The sequence below is a fragment of the Gigantopelta aegis genome, chromosome 11 (assembly GCF_016097555.1).
Source record: "Gigantopelta aegis isolate Gae_Host chromosome 11, Gae_host_genome, whole genome shotgun sequence".
Taxonomy (NCBI): Eukaryota; Metazoa; Mollusca; class Gastropoda; order Neomphalida; family Peltospiridae; genus Gigantopelta; species Gigantopelta aegis.
Genome location: NC_054709.1, coordinates 3,937,783 through 3,955,947, shown reverse-complemented (window position 1 = coordinate 3,955,947; position 18,165 = coordinate 3,937,783). Strand labels below are relative to the sequence as shown.

The following is an 18,165-nucleotide window of genomic DNA, read 5'->3' as shown; positions in this document are numbered from 1 at the left end:
TGTGCATTTTAAATGAGAGGGTTGTTCCTATATCTGGCAGATGTCTTAACATCAAAGAGTGATGTACAGTGTGTAACCATCTGAACAACAAAGAGTGATGTACAGTGTGTAACCATCTGAACAACAAAGAGTGATGTACAGTGTGTAACCATCTGAAAAATAACGTTTGCCGCGATCGACGGCGCTCAAGTTTCACAGGAAAACTTTATCGTAGAGGGTTGGCGTCATGGCGACCTGACGAAGACCTGGCCTCAGATTACAGTTATCTTCCCATTTGGAAGTTTCACCGCGCAAGTAGTCTGCTGTTTGACTGTGATTATTTCATGGCAGACAGCTATGAAGTGGCAACTGTTTGACTGAAGTGACAGGGGATAGCATGTAGTTTGTAAACATGTGTAACTTGCTGACATTGAAGACTTGTTTGTGGTAATTCCGGCCCATGCAAAAGTAGTGCTTTTTGTGTAAAATGGGTGTACTCCGGCCTGGTTTAGAGGGTGTGTCTGTTTAAACCAATATGCTGGGAGAAAGAGCTGGACAACAGGGGTTGTCCTTTTCAGGGTATGTGTCCCCCATGCAGGCAAAGGTACATACAAAACTTCACGGGCCTGCTGATATTAATAAAAATGTTATAGCCACTAAGGCTATATAGAAACATATAGCGAAATTAATTGTGGTCTGAGGCCACCTGGAGACCACTGTACTTTCACCACCGCGACCACCGGAACAAAGTGGGAAAATGTGACGACAGCGAGGCTAAAGTGTAGCGGCAGCGAGGCATAACGTGGAACAATGTACCGACAACAAGGCTTAGAGCGTAGCAGCAGTGAGGCATAACCCGGCTTTGATCTTCGGTGTCACCTGTTAATCGTGTCACAGCAGGATTACGAGGCGACAACGTGGCACAACGTGGCACCCGGCCGAAATTTGCAATTATTTTCCCCGAACGTTGGGATGAGAAACGGGGCACAACGGCGCGGCCAAAACGTAATACTATGACTGGAGCTTAACTGTGTTCATTACGTATTTCAGTTTTAAGCAAGTGTCCGGAACAGATTTCGCAACAGGTGAGTGTGTGTGTCTGTATGTGTGTGTGTGCCTGTGTGTGTAAGTGTGTGCATGTGTGTGTGCGCGCGCGTGTGTGTGTGTGTCTGTTTGTGTCAGTGTGTGTGCCTGTGTGTGTGTGTGTGTGTGCGTGTGTGTGTGTGTGTGTGTGCGTGTGTAAAAAAAGTAAAGTTTGTTTTATTTAATGACGCCACTAGAGCACATTGATTTTTTTATCTTATCATCGGCTATTGGCCGTCAAACATATGGTCATTCTTTGTGCTTCTCACAGGCAGGATAGCACAAACCATGGCCTTTGTTGAACCAGTTATGAATCACTGGTCGGTGCAAGTGGTTTACACCTACCCATTGAGCCTTGCGGAGCACTCACTCAGGGTTTGGAGTCGGTATCTGGATTAAAAATGCCATACCTCCACTAGGATCCGAACCCAGTACCCACCAGCCTGTAGACCGATGGCCTAACCACGACGCCACCGAGGCCGGTCCTGTGTGTGTGTGTGTGTGTGTGTGTGTGTCTCTCTCTCTCTCTCTCTCTCTCTCTCTCTCTCTCTCTCTCTCTCTCTCTCTCTCTCTCTCTCTCTCTCTGGTAGGTACTGGGTTCACAGCCCGGTACCGGCCTCAGTGGTGTCGTGGTTCAGCCATCAGATATAAGGCTGGTAGGTACTGAGTTCGCAGCCCGGTACCGGCTCCCACCCAGAGTGAGTTTTAAAACTCAATGGGTAGATGTAAGACCACTACACCTTTTACTCTCTCACTGACCACTAACAACTAACCCACTGTCCTGGACAGACATCCGAGATAGCTAAGGTGTGCGCCCAGGACAGCTTGCTTGAACCTTAATTGGACAAATAAGTTGAAATGAAATAAAAAGTTATCTGCTTTTATAACGACTACATCAGTCGGTTGAGTGCCTAGTCCGGCAGCGAACAGCTAAACCCACATTTAGGGTATTAAGTTGATATTTTCTTGCTGATTATACTTGTTTACTACATCACGTTTGGGCATTTCGAGATTTTAAAAAGTATTTATTTAGCCATTTCATTGTCAGTAACTGGTAATATTATTCAATGACCCCATATTGAAACATATCTATTTACACTTAATGGGTTAGCCCACTAGGGCCTCAATCACACGCTTAAGTGATCATCATGCGCCTTTGAGGTCACGGTATGCACGTGCAACTTGACAACCTCTGTACTGGCTTGCAGAGACAGCGTCGTCGTACACATGTTATTGAAAGGTTAGCATCAGTTTCGAGAACATTTTTACCGCATTTGAGGTCCTCAATGCCTCCTCAGCGTCAACGTCGTCAGTTGACCACCGAAGAATTGAGCAGGGCCATGGGCATGCGGGGAATGTGGGTCATCACAGCGTAGGGTTGCCACGACCTCATCGTGCCAGGGTGGTTGAGGATTACCCCCAGCAGGAGACCATCGTCCGTATGGAATGGCCAGCACGCTCACCTGATCTGAACCCGATCGAGCATGTTTGGAACATGCTACAGGTGGCGATTTCGCGACGTCCGGTCCAACCAACAACTATCGTGGAACTGGGGAATGCCCTCACTGAAGAGTGGAACAATCTTGAGATGGCAGCCATCCAGAGACACGAGACGCCGTTGCCAGGCTGTGATTGCATCATGTGGGTCACACACAAGATACCGACAGTTGTTGCAGCTGGTAATTGAACTGTTTAGGACATTTTCATGACTTGGAGTAACATTCTGAAACCTCCATTTTGGGGGGTCTGCTTCTTTGATGACAGAACGCGTGTTACCTATTGTTCAAATTTGGTATACAGCAATTTAATTCAGGAAATAAACATGTCCTCGAATACATGCCATTTTTAGTTTTTGTGTGATACCCAAGCCGAAAAATATAATACCACCCTAAATAGTGATCCCTAGCATATTTTTAGTAATATCTATCAATCTATCTACCGGCCTCGGTGGCGTCGTGGCAGGCCATCGGTCTACAGGCTGGTAGGTACTGGGTTCGGATCCCAGTCGAGGCATGGGATTTTTAATCCAGATACCGACTCCAAACCCTGAGTGAGTGCTCCGCAAGGCTCAATGGGTAGGTGTAAACCACTTGCACCGACCAGTGATCCATAACTGGTTCAACAAAGGCCATGGTTTGTGCTATCCTGCCTGTGGGAAGCGCAAATAAAAGATCCCTTGCTGCCAATCGGAAGAGTAGCCCATGTAGTGGCGACAGCGGGTTTCCTCTCAAAATCTGTGTGGTCCTTAACCATATGTCTGACGCCATATAACCGTAAATAAAATGTGTTGAGTGCGTCGTTAAATAAAACACTTATCTATCTATCTATCTATCTATCTACATATACATATACATATACATATACATATACATATACATATACATATACATATACATAAACATATACACATATATATACATACATGCATATACAATATACAGATTCGCTCAGCCTGTCGTCACAGCCCGGCGCCGACTCTGTTCTTCTTACATGCCCATATACCAGAACTGATTAAAAAAAATTTTTTAATCGACCCAAACGGAAATTACTTCAGGTGATATGAAACTTTATTGTTGTGAAGTATTGATTAGGTTGGCTGGGGACGTCAAGCCCTGGAACACGAAACACCATGCGTATGTAGCATGTGGCATTTCGCCTGTGGTTTAAAAAAACAATATCGCTAACAATAATTTAGAACTGGTCATAGATGTACGGGCTCCCAATTTTGTAGGATGGGGGGGGGGGGGGGGGGGGGGGGGGGGGTGGGGGGGGGGGGGGGTGACCAGTCTGATTTTTGCCCGAATTAAACGAAAATGCCTGAATTTATTCATATTAACATTACTACCAAACAGCTATATAATGTTGCAAACGAAGCACTACGCATTTTTACATGGGTTACAACTAATTTTGAGGGTAGCATGATAGAAATACATGATAAAAAGGTCTTAGATTTGTACAGTTTACCCGAATATGTCTATAATTTTTGCCCGAATTTGATGCTTTGCTCAGGTTCAGTATCCCCCCCCCCCCCCCCCCCAAGTACACTTATTATGGAACTTGAAATGTCTGAGAGAAATGCACTATTAAACAGTACCCTATCACTGTATAATCATTCTATGTTTAGTTGATGCACTATTAAACTGTACCCTATCACTGTCTAACCATTCTATGTTCAGTTGACGCACTATTAAACTGTACCCTATCACTGTCTAACCATTCTATGTTCAGTTGACGCACTATTAAACTGTACCCTATCACTGTCTAACCATTCTATGTTCAGTTGACGCACTATTAAGCAGTACCCTATCACTGTCTAACCATTCTATGTTCAGTTGACGCACTATTAAACTGTACCATATCACTGTCTAACCATTCTATGTTCAGTTGACGCACTATTAAACTGTACCCTAACACTGTCTAACCATTCTATGTTCAGTTGACGCACTATTAAACTGTACCCTATCACTGTCTAACCATTCTATGTTCAGTTAATGCACTATTAAACAGTACCCTATCACTGTCTAATCATTCTATGTTTAGTTGCAGACGCGCGAGTCGTTCCATTGTTTTTCAGTGGGCGAAATGTAGCCCAGTGGTACAGCGCTCGCTCGATGCACGGTCGGTGTGAGATCGATCCCCGTCGATGGCCCCATTGCGCTACTTCTCGTTCCAGCCAGTGCACCACGACTGGCCGTGGTATGTGTTATCCTGTCTTTGGGATGGTGCATATAAAAGATCCCTTGCTTCTAATCGAAAAGAGTAGCCTAAGAAGTGGCGACAGCGGGTTTCCTCTCTTAATGTCTGTATGGCCCTTAACCATTATTATGTCTGACGCCATATAACCGTATATTAAATGTGTTGAGTGCGTCGTTAAATAAAACATTTCTTTCTTTTTTTGTTTTCCAGTATGAGTACAGAATTTAGTTCTCTTCGGTCCAGCATATTGGTGTCTGTTATTTGAGAACCGCCGTGTATTCATTTGGGTTTTGGAGATCACAGAACCAGTAAACTATTAAATTAAGTACCTAGTATGCTGTGCTTAGTTTCTGATTTTTCGGTTGGTCTAAAACCTAAATTTGACTTCGATCCCCGTCGGTGGGCCCATTGGGCTATTTCTCGCTCCAGCCAGTGCACCACGACTGGTATATCAAATGCCATGGTATGTGTTATCCTGTCTTTGGGATGGTGCATATAAAAGATCCCTTGCTGCTAATCGAAAAGAGTACCACATGAAGTGGCGACAGCGGGTTTCCTCTCTCAGTATCTGTGTAGTCCTTAACTCTATGTCCGACGCTATATAACCGTAATTAAAATGTGTTGCGTGCGTCGTTAAATAAAACATTTCCTTCCTTCCTTCCCAAAACGATAACCCAACCATAAGCGTACGAGACAATGGGCACGTTAAGCCCTATGACCTGACCTAACCTAACCTGACCTGACAGATGGGGATCGATTCCAGACCGACCGCGCATCAGGCGAGCGATTTACCATGCGATGGACCGGCTTGCGTACTTTTATTTAATTGCTGTAATATTGTATTTTCATTTCAACTTATTTTCATGCTTATATCCAATTAAGGTTCAAACACGCTGTCCTGGACACACACACCTCAGCTATCTGGGCTCTCTGTCCAGGGCCCCGTCACAGGAAGCGATCTTGGCACTAAGATCACCTTAGTGCATAAGCTATGAACTTAAGGTGATCTTAGGGCTGAGAGCGCTTTGTAGAATGGGGCCCTGGACAGTGAGTTAGTGGTTAATGATACACTGGTTAGTGAGAGAGAGAGAGAGAGAGAGAGAGAGAGAGAGAGAGAGAGAGAGAGAGAGAGAGAGAGAGAGAGAGAGAGAGAGAGAGAGAGAGAGAGAGAGAGAGAGAGAGAGAGAGAGAGAGAGAGAGAGAGAGAGAGAGAGAGAGAGAGAGAGAGAGAGAGACAGACAGACAGGTATATCAAAGGCCGTGGTATATATGCTATCATGTATGTGGGATGGTGCATATTATATAAAAGATCACTTGCTACTAATGGATAAATGCGGACTGTTTCCTCTCTAAGACTATATGTCAAAATGACCAAATGTTTGATATCAAATAGCCGATGAGTAATAAAGAAGGAAATGCTTTATTTAACGACGCACTCAACACATTTTATTTACTATTATATGGTTAAGGACCACACAGATATGTCGGCCAGTCAGAACTCGGATACAATGACATCACCACTAATTTTAGCAGTGCTACCTGGGGACAGCCATTACAGTTATGTCTCGCAACAACTGGAGAAGATTCCAGGGGCAAACGTCAGACTGCTCAGGATTAAATCAATGTGTAAGTCACATGTTTTGTATACAAATGTAGAATGTATTCCTTCCTTCTTCCTTCCTTCCCTCCTTCCTTCATTCACTCAATCCATCATTCCTTCACTCCTCCCTTTATCCATTTATTCATTCATCCATACAAGATCCATACAACTGTCAATTTTGAATACAATGTAGAATGTATCCTTCCCTCCTTCCTTCTCTCCTTCCTTCTCTCACTCCTCCCTTTATCTATTTATTAATCCATCGATACAATGATCCATACAAATGCCGATTGTATATACAATGCAGTTAAATGCAATACAATCCAGAAATTGTTCCAGGTGTGGGTTCATATGCAAGTAATTAAATAAAAAATATTTAAGAGTGCCTATTCATTAATTAAAATAAGTGAAAACAAATTGTTGTGCTGAGCAGGGGGGTGGGTTGGGAAGTCCAGAGCCCCTTGACCCCCCCCCCCCCCGTATCCGCGCCTACAATGTAGAATGTATTCCTCCCTCACTGTGCCCCTTTTTTTTTAACAATTTGTTTAAAATTTTCATTGAAGTTCCCTTTAGGGAGTTAGTCCATGTGCCCTTTTCCCCATGTAGTTCCCTTCCCGTGGCCTCGATGGTGCAGTCGTTAAGCCGTCAGACTTAAATCTGATAGGTACCGGGTTCGCATCCCAGTACCGGCTCGCACCCAGTGCGAGTTTGAATTTGATTTAGGCCCAGGGAAAGGTGCTAGAACCAACGGAGTAATATTTGAAAATCTTAGGTAACCAGAAGTCCCCGTCTGTGGATCGATCCCCATTGGTGGGCCCATTGGGCCATTTCTCGTTCCAACCAGTGCCCCACAGGTGGTGTAACGTGATAATATGTACCGTCTTGTGTGCTGGTTGTTGCATATTAAAGATAACCTTGCTGCTACAACCGAAAAAGAGTAGCCCATGTCTTGGCAACAGCGGATTTCCTCTCTTAATTATCTGTGTGGACCTTAACCGGGTCATTCTCCCAGAAGCTGTTACTTTGTATAGTAGTACCTTTTTAAAAATAATGTTTTTAAAATACGATGTTTTATGGTAATGTCTTATCTCTGGGGTCAGGTGAATGTATTTCAAATTCAATCTTTACATAGGATTTTATTATTTTTATATCCATTTTGTTTTCCGAAACTGGGTTTGATAACAATGGCTGCCATACATGTTCACATACTTTGTTTTCTTTTAATATAAAGAAACCCAGAAAGAAATATTTTATACGTGATAAACATTTACTGATTCATATTTTTATTAGCCCATCAAAGAGCAAAATAGCATGACCATATTGTTTTTAACAAGCAACACTGGGAAAGCTTCCAATTGCTATGAAAATAGAATGATGGACGCAAATATTGCATGTTCATACAATTAAATGGCCAAAACAATAGAAGTGCAAATGAATATTTGTTTTGCGACAACTCAGTACATTTTAAAGCGTGACGTCATAATGTTACGGTGTTGACCGTTTCGGTGTTGACAAAATTTAACAAAAACACAAATTTTCATCTCATTATTGTTGATTAGCTATGTTGAATTGCCAAGCTATCTTCGAAGCATCCATTTATGATGACCTCTGAATGAATCATATTAATTTAATACATTATTATATTAATTATGCCCGTTACGGTGTTGACAGAGAATAAACATACGCAGTGACCCATCCCTGTTTTGCCTGGTCATTTATACAAAACTAAACTTGACGGCACTTTTCGTTAATATCATTTGAAAATATTGTGGTTCCTCTACTTGGAAGGAATCATGTAACATCTCTTGGTTTATCATTATACTTCATAGACTGTGTTTGCCGACCGGCGTTACGGTGTTGACGTGTTATTTGCAAAATTAGTAACAGGGAATGATAATCTTGTAAAATAAAAAATGTAAATGAAACATTAAAAACGTAATTTCAGCCAGAGAATACATGTTTTCCATCTTCAAGTCATTATTAATCGACTGATTGTTATAAAATACTGCATTGAATCAGTTTTGAGTTATTTCGATTTAGGTTCAGTCTCATGGCCTTGATTTGTAACATGGCAATTTAAGGTTTTGTACCCTAGTAAATCAAACATTTGTTCATAAATTCAGGTGCCTTTGTGCTATAAAATTTCTCTGTGAGTTTTTAATTAATATTTAATTATCAAAGTGATGTTTATCTCAGTTTTCTTAATTTTTATCAATATTAGGGGTGGGTAACGCAATATGACACATTTCGGGAGAATGACTCAACCATATGTCCATATATAACCGTAATTAAAAACAAATTTCTCTCAGCTCGAAAAAGAAAACAAAACATTGAAAGAGAAATGCAAAAAACTGGATTGTGATGTAAACTCGGCTGTGTTTTCAAGTAATGTGGCTCTTGGTAAGGTCAATGATTTAGAACAGTACACACGTAAGAGCAGTATTCGAGTTTTTGGCGTAGCGGATGAAAACAAACAAGAAACGGCAGAACAATCTGTTGAGGCGGCGATGGGCATTTTCACTAAAATTGGTGCAGAGGTAAATCAGTCTGACATTGTTATTGCGCACCGTGTGGGGAGATTTGAACAAGTTAAATCGCGTCCCATCATAGTGAAGTTCACCTCCAACATCCACAAGAGCAAAGTAATACACAAGCGACGGAAACTCACGGGAACCGGTATTGGGATCAGTGAAGACCTTACCGCAAAAAATATGGCCTACTTAAAACGCCTTCAGGTTCATGAAAAGGTATCTACCGCTTGGACAAGGGATACGAAGTTTTTTGTTAAATTGAAAAGCAATGACAAAGTTATTCGAGTCGATCCAGTTGTGTTTCTAAAGGATGGTGCCTATGACTCTGATACGGACAATGACGACGTTTAATACTGTCATGTTATTATAGAAACGGTGTCCCGCAATTTTAATTACATTGCATTTAGTTTGCGTTACTTGACATTGAACTTTGAAAATTTTACTCTTCTTCTCGAAACCGACTTTTTACAGAAATATTTATACTATTTAACATATATAATTATGTTGTTCTTCATCTTTCATATTCGACCGTTATTTGAATCAGAAACTCGTTCATTCATTTATTCATTCGTTCGTTCGTTCATTCATTTTTTCATTCATTCGTTCATTCATTCGTTCGTTCATTCATTTGTTCATGAAAATTAATCCATTCACTAATTCATTTATCCATTCGAAAGCTATTCACTCACTCATCTAGTTACTTATTATTTTACATGCCCGTCTCTTTTGCCAAGATGTACACAGTATACGGACGTGAATTATGTCGTATTATTATTGGTACGGATGATATTACTATTATTTTAATATTATTACTGTTGGTATTATTATTATTATTATTATTATTATTATTATTACTGGATTAATATCGCCAAATGGCATTTCTACTATACTCATTTACTTATTAATTAAATAAAATAAATAAATTTATAATTGAATAAGTAAGTAAATAAATAAATAAATAAATAAATTAATTAATTAATTAATAAATAAATAAATTAATTAATTAATTAATTTATTTATTTACTTACTTATTCAATTATAATTTTTTTATTTTTTATTTATTTATTTATTTATTCATTTATTCATCTATTCACCTGTCATTTCGTTATTTATCTATCTGTTTAAAATCCTACCTATTTACTTATAAACATATTCATATACAAAATCGTTCTTCAACAAATACATTGTTATTAAACTTATTATTATTATTACCATTACTGGACTACTATTTCATCAAGGAATTACTACTCTGTTCATTTATTCATTCATTCATTCATTCAGAGATTGATTGATTAGTTAATTGATTGTTAGAACTATAATCATTATTTGATATTTAAAAAAAAAAAAAAAAAAAAAAAAAAAAATATATATATATATATATATATATATATATGTGTTTTTTTTTTTTTTTTTTTTTTAATTATTATTATTATTATTTTTTAATTGTAAAAGGTCTGGGGCAAGGGACTCGTGACCTTTGACCTATGGGTTATTTTTTACATTTCTTAACGCTGACTGTCCTTATACTTATTGTTACACTTTATCTTCTTCTCTATCATATACAAATTTGTACCTCTAGTTCTGGCATGCTGCTGTTATTACTTTGAAACCTACATTGTTAATAAGGTTATTGAGTTAAATAATGTCTTGTTTATCAGTCATGTACGTTGTCATAGAACATATACATATCAGCTTTATGAACTTAGTAATGGCGTTATTGCAAATTATTACAGTTAATAGTCAAGGTTTGGGAAATCCAGAGAAAAGAAGAGATGTGTTTAATTATTTCAAGCAAAAACAATTTCATATTTATTGTCTACAAGATACACATTTCATTTCTGAACTAGAGCCATATATTCAAACTCAGTGGGGATATAAATGTTTATTTAGTTCATATTTAGGGAATTCTAGGGGCGTGGCTATTTTGTTTAATAATACTTTTAAATATGAAATACATAAAATGAAATCTGATCATGCAGGTAATTTCATAATAATAGATATAACTATAGAAGGAGAGAGGATTACACTTGTAAATATCTATGGACCAAACGAAGATAGTCCCAATTTTTATAAAAATATTTTTGACCATATAGAAGATTTTCAAAATGAAAACTTTATTATTTGTGGAGACTTTAATATAGCATTAAATCATAATTTGGACACTAGAAACTATATACATATAAATAACCCAAGAGCCAGAGAATGTATATTAGAACATTTTGAGAAATTTGGTTTTAAAGACCCATTCAGAGAACTACACCCTAACTTGAGGAAGTATACTTGGACTAAAAAAAATCCACTTAAACAAGCGAGGTTGGATTTTTATCTTTTATCTGAAAATCTAATGGCTAACGTAAACATGGTAATGTTTGAAAGTAGTTATCAATCTGATCATTCTGGTGTAGTACTGCAATTAAAGTTCTGTCATTTCCAAAGAGGTAGAGGGTTGTGGAAATTTAATAACTTGTTACTAAGAGATAAAAACTATATTAATGTCATTAAAGAGACAGTTAGAGATATCAAAAGTCAGTATGCCGTACCTGTTTATAATTTAGAGAACATTAGCAATATTCCTAACAAAAATATTCAATTGACCATTAATGATAGCTCTTCCTAGAAATTCTGTTAATGGAAATACGAGGGAAAACAATATCATATTCAGTTTTTAAAAAGAAAACAGAAAATATACTAGAGACTAAATTAACTGAAGAAATTAAACAATTAGAAGAAGATGAAAACCAGATTAACTCAGAAATATTAGAACAAAAACGAAACGAATTAATAGAATTAAGAAAAAACACATTAAAAGGCAAATTTGTCAGATCAAGAGCGAAATGGATCGAAGAAGGAGAAAAACCTACTAATACTTTTGTAACATGGAATCACGGAACTATACTAGTAAGCTAATTTCTAGAATAGAGTTAGGTAATGGACAAATAATAACCAATCAAAAAGATATCTTAGAAGAAACAAAACGATTTTACCAAACTCTCTACTCCGAAAGAAATAAGCAAATTGACGATGACTTTATGGAAACTATAACACATATCAATTTTAACAAACTCAGTAATGATGAAGCAGAAGAACTAGAAGGTGAAATTAGTTATTCTGAAGCATTAGCTTTTCTCAAAAATATGAAAAATGACAAAAGCCCTGGTTCAGATGGGTTTACAGCAGAGTTTTTCAAAATGTTCTGGAACGATATTGATTATTTTATTATACGGTCAAGTTAATTACAGTTACAGTATAAGCAAAATGTCAAATACTCAAAAACTAGGCGTGATCACTTGTATCCCAAAGCCAAATAAACCAAAACAATTTCTCAAGAATTGGAGGCCAATTACTCTGTTGAATTGTACATACAAGATTGCATCAGGATGCATAGCAAATCGAATAAAAAATGTATTAGACAAACTTATTGCAAGTGATCAAACTGGTTTCATAAAAGGTAGATATATTGGGGAAAATATAAGATTAATATACGATATATTGCAGTACACAGAAGAACAAAATACACCTGGTATGTTATTATTAATAGATTTCGAAAAGGCATTTGACTCTCTTTCTTGGAAATTTATCGAAACAGCGTTGGAATTGTTTAATTTTAAAATATCTATTAAAAACTGGATAAAAACCCTCTATAACAATTCAACTTCAAGAGTACTTCAAAATGGATTTTTATCAGAAAGCTTCAACTTAGAACGTGGATGTAGACAAGGTGACCCTCTCTCACCATATATTTTTATTATATGTGCAGAAATCCTCGCAATATTAATCAGAAATTCTAAAAATATAAATGGTTTAAAAATTAGTAGATGACACAACCTTTATTCTAGATGGATCTCCCAAATCCCTTGAGAATACGTTAAAAATCCTAGATGTGTATGCTAATGCTTCTGGTTTGAAGATAAACTATTCGAAATCGAAAGTCATTTGGATAGGCAGTAAAAAGTTCTCAAAAGAGGTTTATCATCAAGTAAGATGGAAATTAGAATGGGGTGCAGAACATTTTGATTTGTTAGGAATAAAATTTTCAGTTGACCTGAAACAAATTACTACAATTAATTATGAAATAAAAATTAATGAAATAAAACATTTAATAAAACTTTGGACAACAAGAAAACTGACTGTGTTCGGTAGAGTAGTTGTTTTAAAATCCTTTATTATTCCTAAATTAACACACTTACTAATTTCACTACCTAACCCACCAGACAAAATGATAAAACAAATAGATAAAATGTTTTTTAACTTTATCTGGCAAAATAAACCAGACAGAATAAAACGCGAAGTTTTAACTCAAAGTTACTCAAATGGTTGTCTTAAAATGCTAAATATCTTGAATTTTATGATAGCTTTAAAATCCACCTGGATTAGCAGACTATTTTCAACTAACGCAAAATGGAAAACATTTTTTGAAGTTACTACAAAATTATCTGTGCAAAAACTTATTACGTGTGGGGATTATTTTATCAAAAAAAAGAAAAGAAAAAAAAAGTAACTCTTTCTGGGAAAATGTTTTACATAGTTGGTGGCTAATTCAACAAAAACTAATTCTCGAATGTAAAAATGAAATAATTAGAATTAATATTTGGTTTAATAGTAAAATAACTATTGACCACAAACCTATATATTATGAAAACTATATTAAAAATGGAGTTATATTTATTCAAAATTTAATGGATGAACATGGTAGATTTTTAACCTATGAAACATTTAGATTTAAATTTCACATACATTCAAACTTCTTAGAACATGCATCTTTAATCAAAGCAGTTAAAACCTTTATGCATTGCACATTGTCAAGTATCAACAACCAACAGGTTAACACCTTAAATCCTATATTTCCTTTTAAATTGGAGTTATTTTTTAAAACTACAAAAGGGTGCAAAGAAATGTATAATATTTTAAACAAATCGACAATAGTGCCAACTTCCCAAAGAAACTATTACAATTTAGGTTTCATACTATCATTACAGGAGTGGGAAAAAGTATATAATTTACCATTTATATGTTTAAAAGATACAACTTTACAGTGGTTTCAATATAGAATTCTACATCGAATAATCACGACAAACACGTTCTTATATAAAATAAAATACATAGAATCAAATGTTTGCAATTTTAATTTAATTTTTTTAATTAAAATGTGATGAGTGCGTCGTTTTAAAGACATTTTTTTTTCCTTGCATCAAATAAACACTTCTTTTCTTTAATTCCATTTCTTCCTTTCATCAAATAAACACTTCTTTTCTTTAATTCCATTCCTTCCTTTCGTCAGACAAACACTTCTTTCCTTTATTTCCATTTCTTCTTTCCATCAAATGAACATTCCTTTCCTTTAATTCCAGATGATGACCCAAATGACGAGGCACTGGGAGATTTGTCCCAGGTTGAGGTGTATTTCGGATCTATGACTTTCTTCTCCAAAATAGTCCACCGCTGCGTTAATCTGCGATGGGCTCAGTCAGTGGCTGCAGGTAAAGGCCTGTTCACATATGCGTACGCATGGGCGTACATGGGGGGGGGGGGGGGGGGGGGGTTCGATGGGTTCGACCGAACCCCCCCTGAAATCGCTTTTTTTATAATTTAATATATCTGACATTATTATATTTACTCAATATAGAAATATATGCCGAATATCTCTTCAATCTATTTTGGAACCCCCCTTTTCAAAACTCAACATAGAAATATATGCCCAATATCTCTGCAATCTATTTTGGAACCCCCCTTTTCAAAATCCTATGTACGCCCATGGTACGGGCCCCTATTTTTGTTGGTGGGTAGGCTGGGTTTTGCCCAAATTAAACGTTTATTCATATATATATTACCATTACTACCAAACAGCTATATAGGATTGCAAATGAATCACTACGCGTTTTTACATGGATTACAACTAATTTTGATAGTAAAAAGATGGAAATACATGGTAAAAAGGTCTCAGGTTAGCACACTTTTCCCGAATATCTCTATATATTTTGTCCGAATTTGAGGTTTTGCCTTCTGCCCCCCTGCCCCGTGCCCCCCTGCCCCCTGCCCCCCGCCCCCCTGCCCCCCTGCCCCCCTGCCCCACTGCCTCGTAGGCTTATGCCTGTTGAAGACACATTTATTCCAGGAAGAAAGATGTGGTGTGGATAATTGTAGAGTGAAGTGGAAAAGGATAATGTGAGAGTGGAATGGAAAAGGGTGTGTGTATGTAGGGTGGGGTGGAAAACGGTACGGTGTGAGTGAGTGTAGAATGGGGTGTGCGAGTGTAGAGTAGAATGGAGAAAGGTGTGTGTATGTAGGGTAGGGTGGAAAACGGTACGGTGTGAGTGAGTGTAGAATGGGGTGTGTGAGTGTAGAGTGGAAAAGGGTGTGTGTATGTAGGGTGGGGTGGAAAACGGTAGGGTGTGAGTGAGTGTAGAATGGGGTGTGTGAGTGTAGAGTAGAGTGGAAAAGGGTGTGTGTATGTAGGGTAGGGTGGAAAACGGTAGGGTGTGAGTGAGTGTAGAATGGGGTGTGCGAGCGTGGAGTGGAAAAGGGTGTAGGTATGTAGAGTAGGGTGGAAAACAGTATGGTGTGAGTGAGTGTAGAATGGGGGGTGTGAGTGTAGAGTGAAAAAGGGTGTAAGTATGTAGGGTAGGGTGGAAAACGGTAGAGTGTGAGTGAGTGTAGAATGGGGTGTGCGAGTGTAGAGTGGAAAAGGGTGTGTGTATGTAGGGTAGGGTGGAAAACGGTAGGGTATGAGTGAGTGTAGAATGGGGTGTGTGAGTGTAGAGTAGAATGGAAACGTGTGTGTGTATGTAGGGTAGGGTGGAAAACGGTAGGGTGTGAGTGAGTATAGAATGGGGTGAGTGAGTAGAATGGGGTATGCGATTGTAGAGTAGAATGAAAAAGGGTGTGTGTATGTAGGGTGGATTGGAAAACGGTAGGGTGTGAGTAAGTGTAGAATGGGGTGTGCGAGTGTAGAGTGGAAAAGGGTTGTGAGTATGTAGGGTAGGTTGGAAAACGGTAGGGTTTGAGTGAGTGTAGAATGGGGTGTGTGAGTGTAGAGTGGGAAAGGGTGTAGGTATGTAGGGTAGGGTGGAAAACGGTAGGGTGTGAGTGAGTGTAGAATGGGGTGAGTGAGTGTAGATTGGGGGGTGTGAGTGTAGAGTGGGAAAGGGTGTAGGTATGTAGGGTAGGGTGGAAAACGGTAGGGTGTGAGTGTGTGTAGAATGGGGTGTGCGAGTGTAGAGTAGATTGGAAAAAGGTGTGTATATGTAGGGTAGGGTCGAAAACTGTAGGGTGTGAGTGAGTGTAGAATGGGGTGTGCGAGTGTAGAGTAGAGTGGAAAAGGGTGTGTGTATGTAGGGTAGGGTGGAAAACGGTAGGGTGTGAATGAGTGTAGAATGGGGTGTGTGAGTGTAGAGTAGAATGGAAAAGGGTGTGTGTATGTAGGGTAGGGTGGAAAATGGTAGGGTGTGAGTGAGTGTAGAATGGGGTATGCGAGTGTAGAGTAGAATGGAAAAGGGTGTGTGTATGTAGGGTAGGGTGGAAAACGGTAGGGTGTGGGTGACTGTAGAATGGAGTGTGCGAGTGTAGAGTAGAGTGGAAAAGGGTGTGTGTATGTAGGGTAGGGTGGAAAACGGTAGGGTGTGTGTGAGTGTAGAATGGGGTGTGCAAGTGTAGAGTGAAAAAGGGTGTGTGTATGTAGGGTAGAGCGGAAAATGGTAGATATGAGCGAAGGAAAGGATAGATACTGTGTAAGGTGGGGTGGAAATGGGTACGGTGGGTTCAGATGAATTTCGAGAAAGTGGGATATATAAATATGTAGTAATTGGTATTGCCAGAATTTTCATAAATTGCGATTTAGAGCGATACAGGGATCTAAATTGCGATATGTACCACGATATATTGCAAACACGAATTCTCAGTTATTAGAATTTATAAAATGCTATAATTTCATGAAAAAAAGTTTAGTTTAACGACACCACTATAGCACATTGATTTATTAATCATCGGCTATTGGATGTCAAACATTTTCATATGCACCATCCCACAGACAGGCTAGCACATACTACGGCCTTTGAAATACCTGCCGTGGTGTATTGGCAGGAACGAGAAATAACCCAGTGTAAGTGGGCACATATAAGCGCAGTATACGTGTACGCTAGAGCAATATCGGGATACGTATTGCTCAAAATGTATATCGCGCATCTATATAAATAGGGTAGGTTTCTGTACTGTAGTATATGTATAATTAATTTAAGAAACCAACTATGGATTGCTCGTTGGCTCTGTTGTCGAATCATGCACTCTATATATATACTTGTCACAAGAAGTTAAGGGAAGGAAGGAAGGAAAGAAATGGTTTACTTAACGACGTACTCAACACATTTTATATACGGTTATATGGCGTCATATGGTTAAGGACCACACAGATATTGAGGGGGGAAACCCGCTGTCGCCACTTCATGGTCTACTCTTTTCGATTAGCAGCAAGGCATCTTTTATATGCACCATCCCATAGACAGGATAGCACATACCACGGCCTTTTATGTACCAGTCGCGGTGCCCTGGCTGGAGCAAGAGATAGGACAATGGGCCCACCAACGGGTAACCAAAGAAGTTAAGGGCCACATGGACACTGCGTCTGAGAGGAGTAGCCCATTCGTTGTGCCAGTGGTATGGAAACGCTCTTACAGTTAATGGATGACGGAATGGCTCACTTGCAGCCATCTCGCTACTTGTTTCATGGATATGCCATGAATCCGCCATGTCAGGGCTCGAGACCACAGTCCAGAATGCTCAATTAACTTTTTGGTGGCATGGTTATCCGAACGCAGATAGCAAAACGATGTATACCCTACCAGCCCTAATGAAACATAGAAAGGAGTATCACGGGCATCAGGCAGTTTTCAGGCTGGCGACCTGCTTAGTCAGCTAAAAGAAAATCGGATTTTTAAAATGCATTTGCCATACGTTTTCTACCGGCAATCAAAAAAACTGTGATTAAAAGGCTCGTGTACAAGCAATCTGAGATGCTTTATTCAAGTCAGTAACCTACTTTTCGTTACTTATCACCGCCCCTGATTTTTCTTTTAATTTAAAAAAAAGGTAAGATTTGATACTGGCCCTTAACGTGTTGTGACTAGTATATAACTACAGACTGAAACACAAACTATAGGGCGGCAGATGTCTCTAGTGTTAAAGTAATGTGTGTTTTGTTTAATAACACACTAGAGCACATTGATTTATTAATCATCAGCTATTGGATGTCAAACATTTGGTAATTTTGACATATAGTCTTAGAGG

General features: G+C 38.6%; 1 protein-coding gene across 1 annotated transcript in view; it reads left to right on the top strand.

Moving 5' to 3' along the window:
• The first annotated feature begins 770 nt into the window (after nucleotides 1-770).
• Nucleotides 771-18,165, top strand: part of LOC121385505 (glyoxylate/hydroxypyruvate reductase A-like) — a 37,790-nt gene continuing 20,395 nt past the window's right edge. Inside the window, exons 1-3 of the mRNA XM_041516207.1 lie at nucleotides 771-1,064; nucleotides 6,228-6,384; nucleotides 14,238-14,366. Of these exons, the coding sequence (XP_041372141.1) occupies nucleotides 6,240-6,384; nucleotides 14,238-14,366 (274 nt within the window). The 5' untranslated portion in view covers nucleotides 771-1,064; nucleotides 6,228-6,239. The remainder of the gene's footprint in view (nucleotides 1,065-6,227; nucleotides 6,385-14,237; nucleotides 14,367-18,165) is intronic.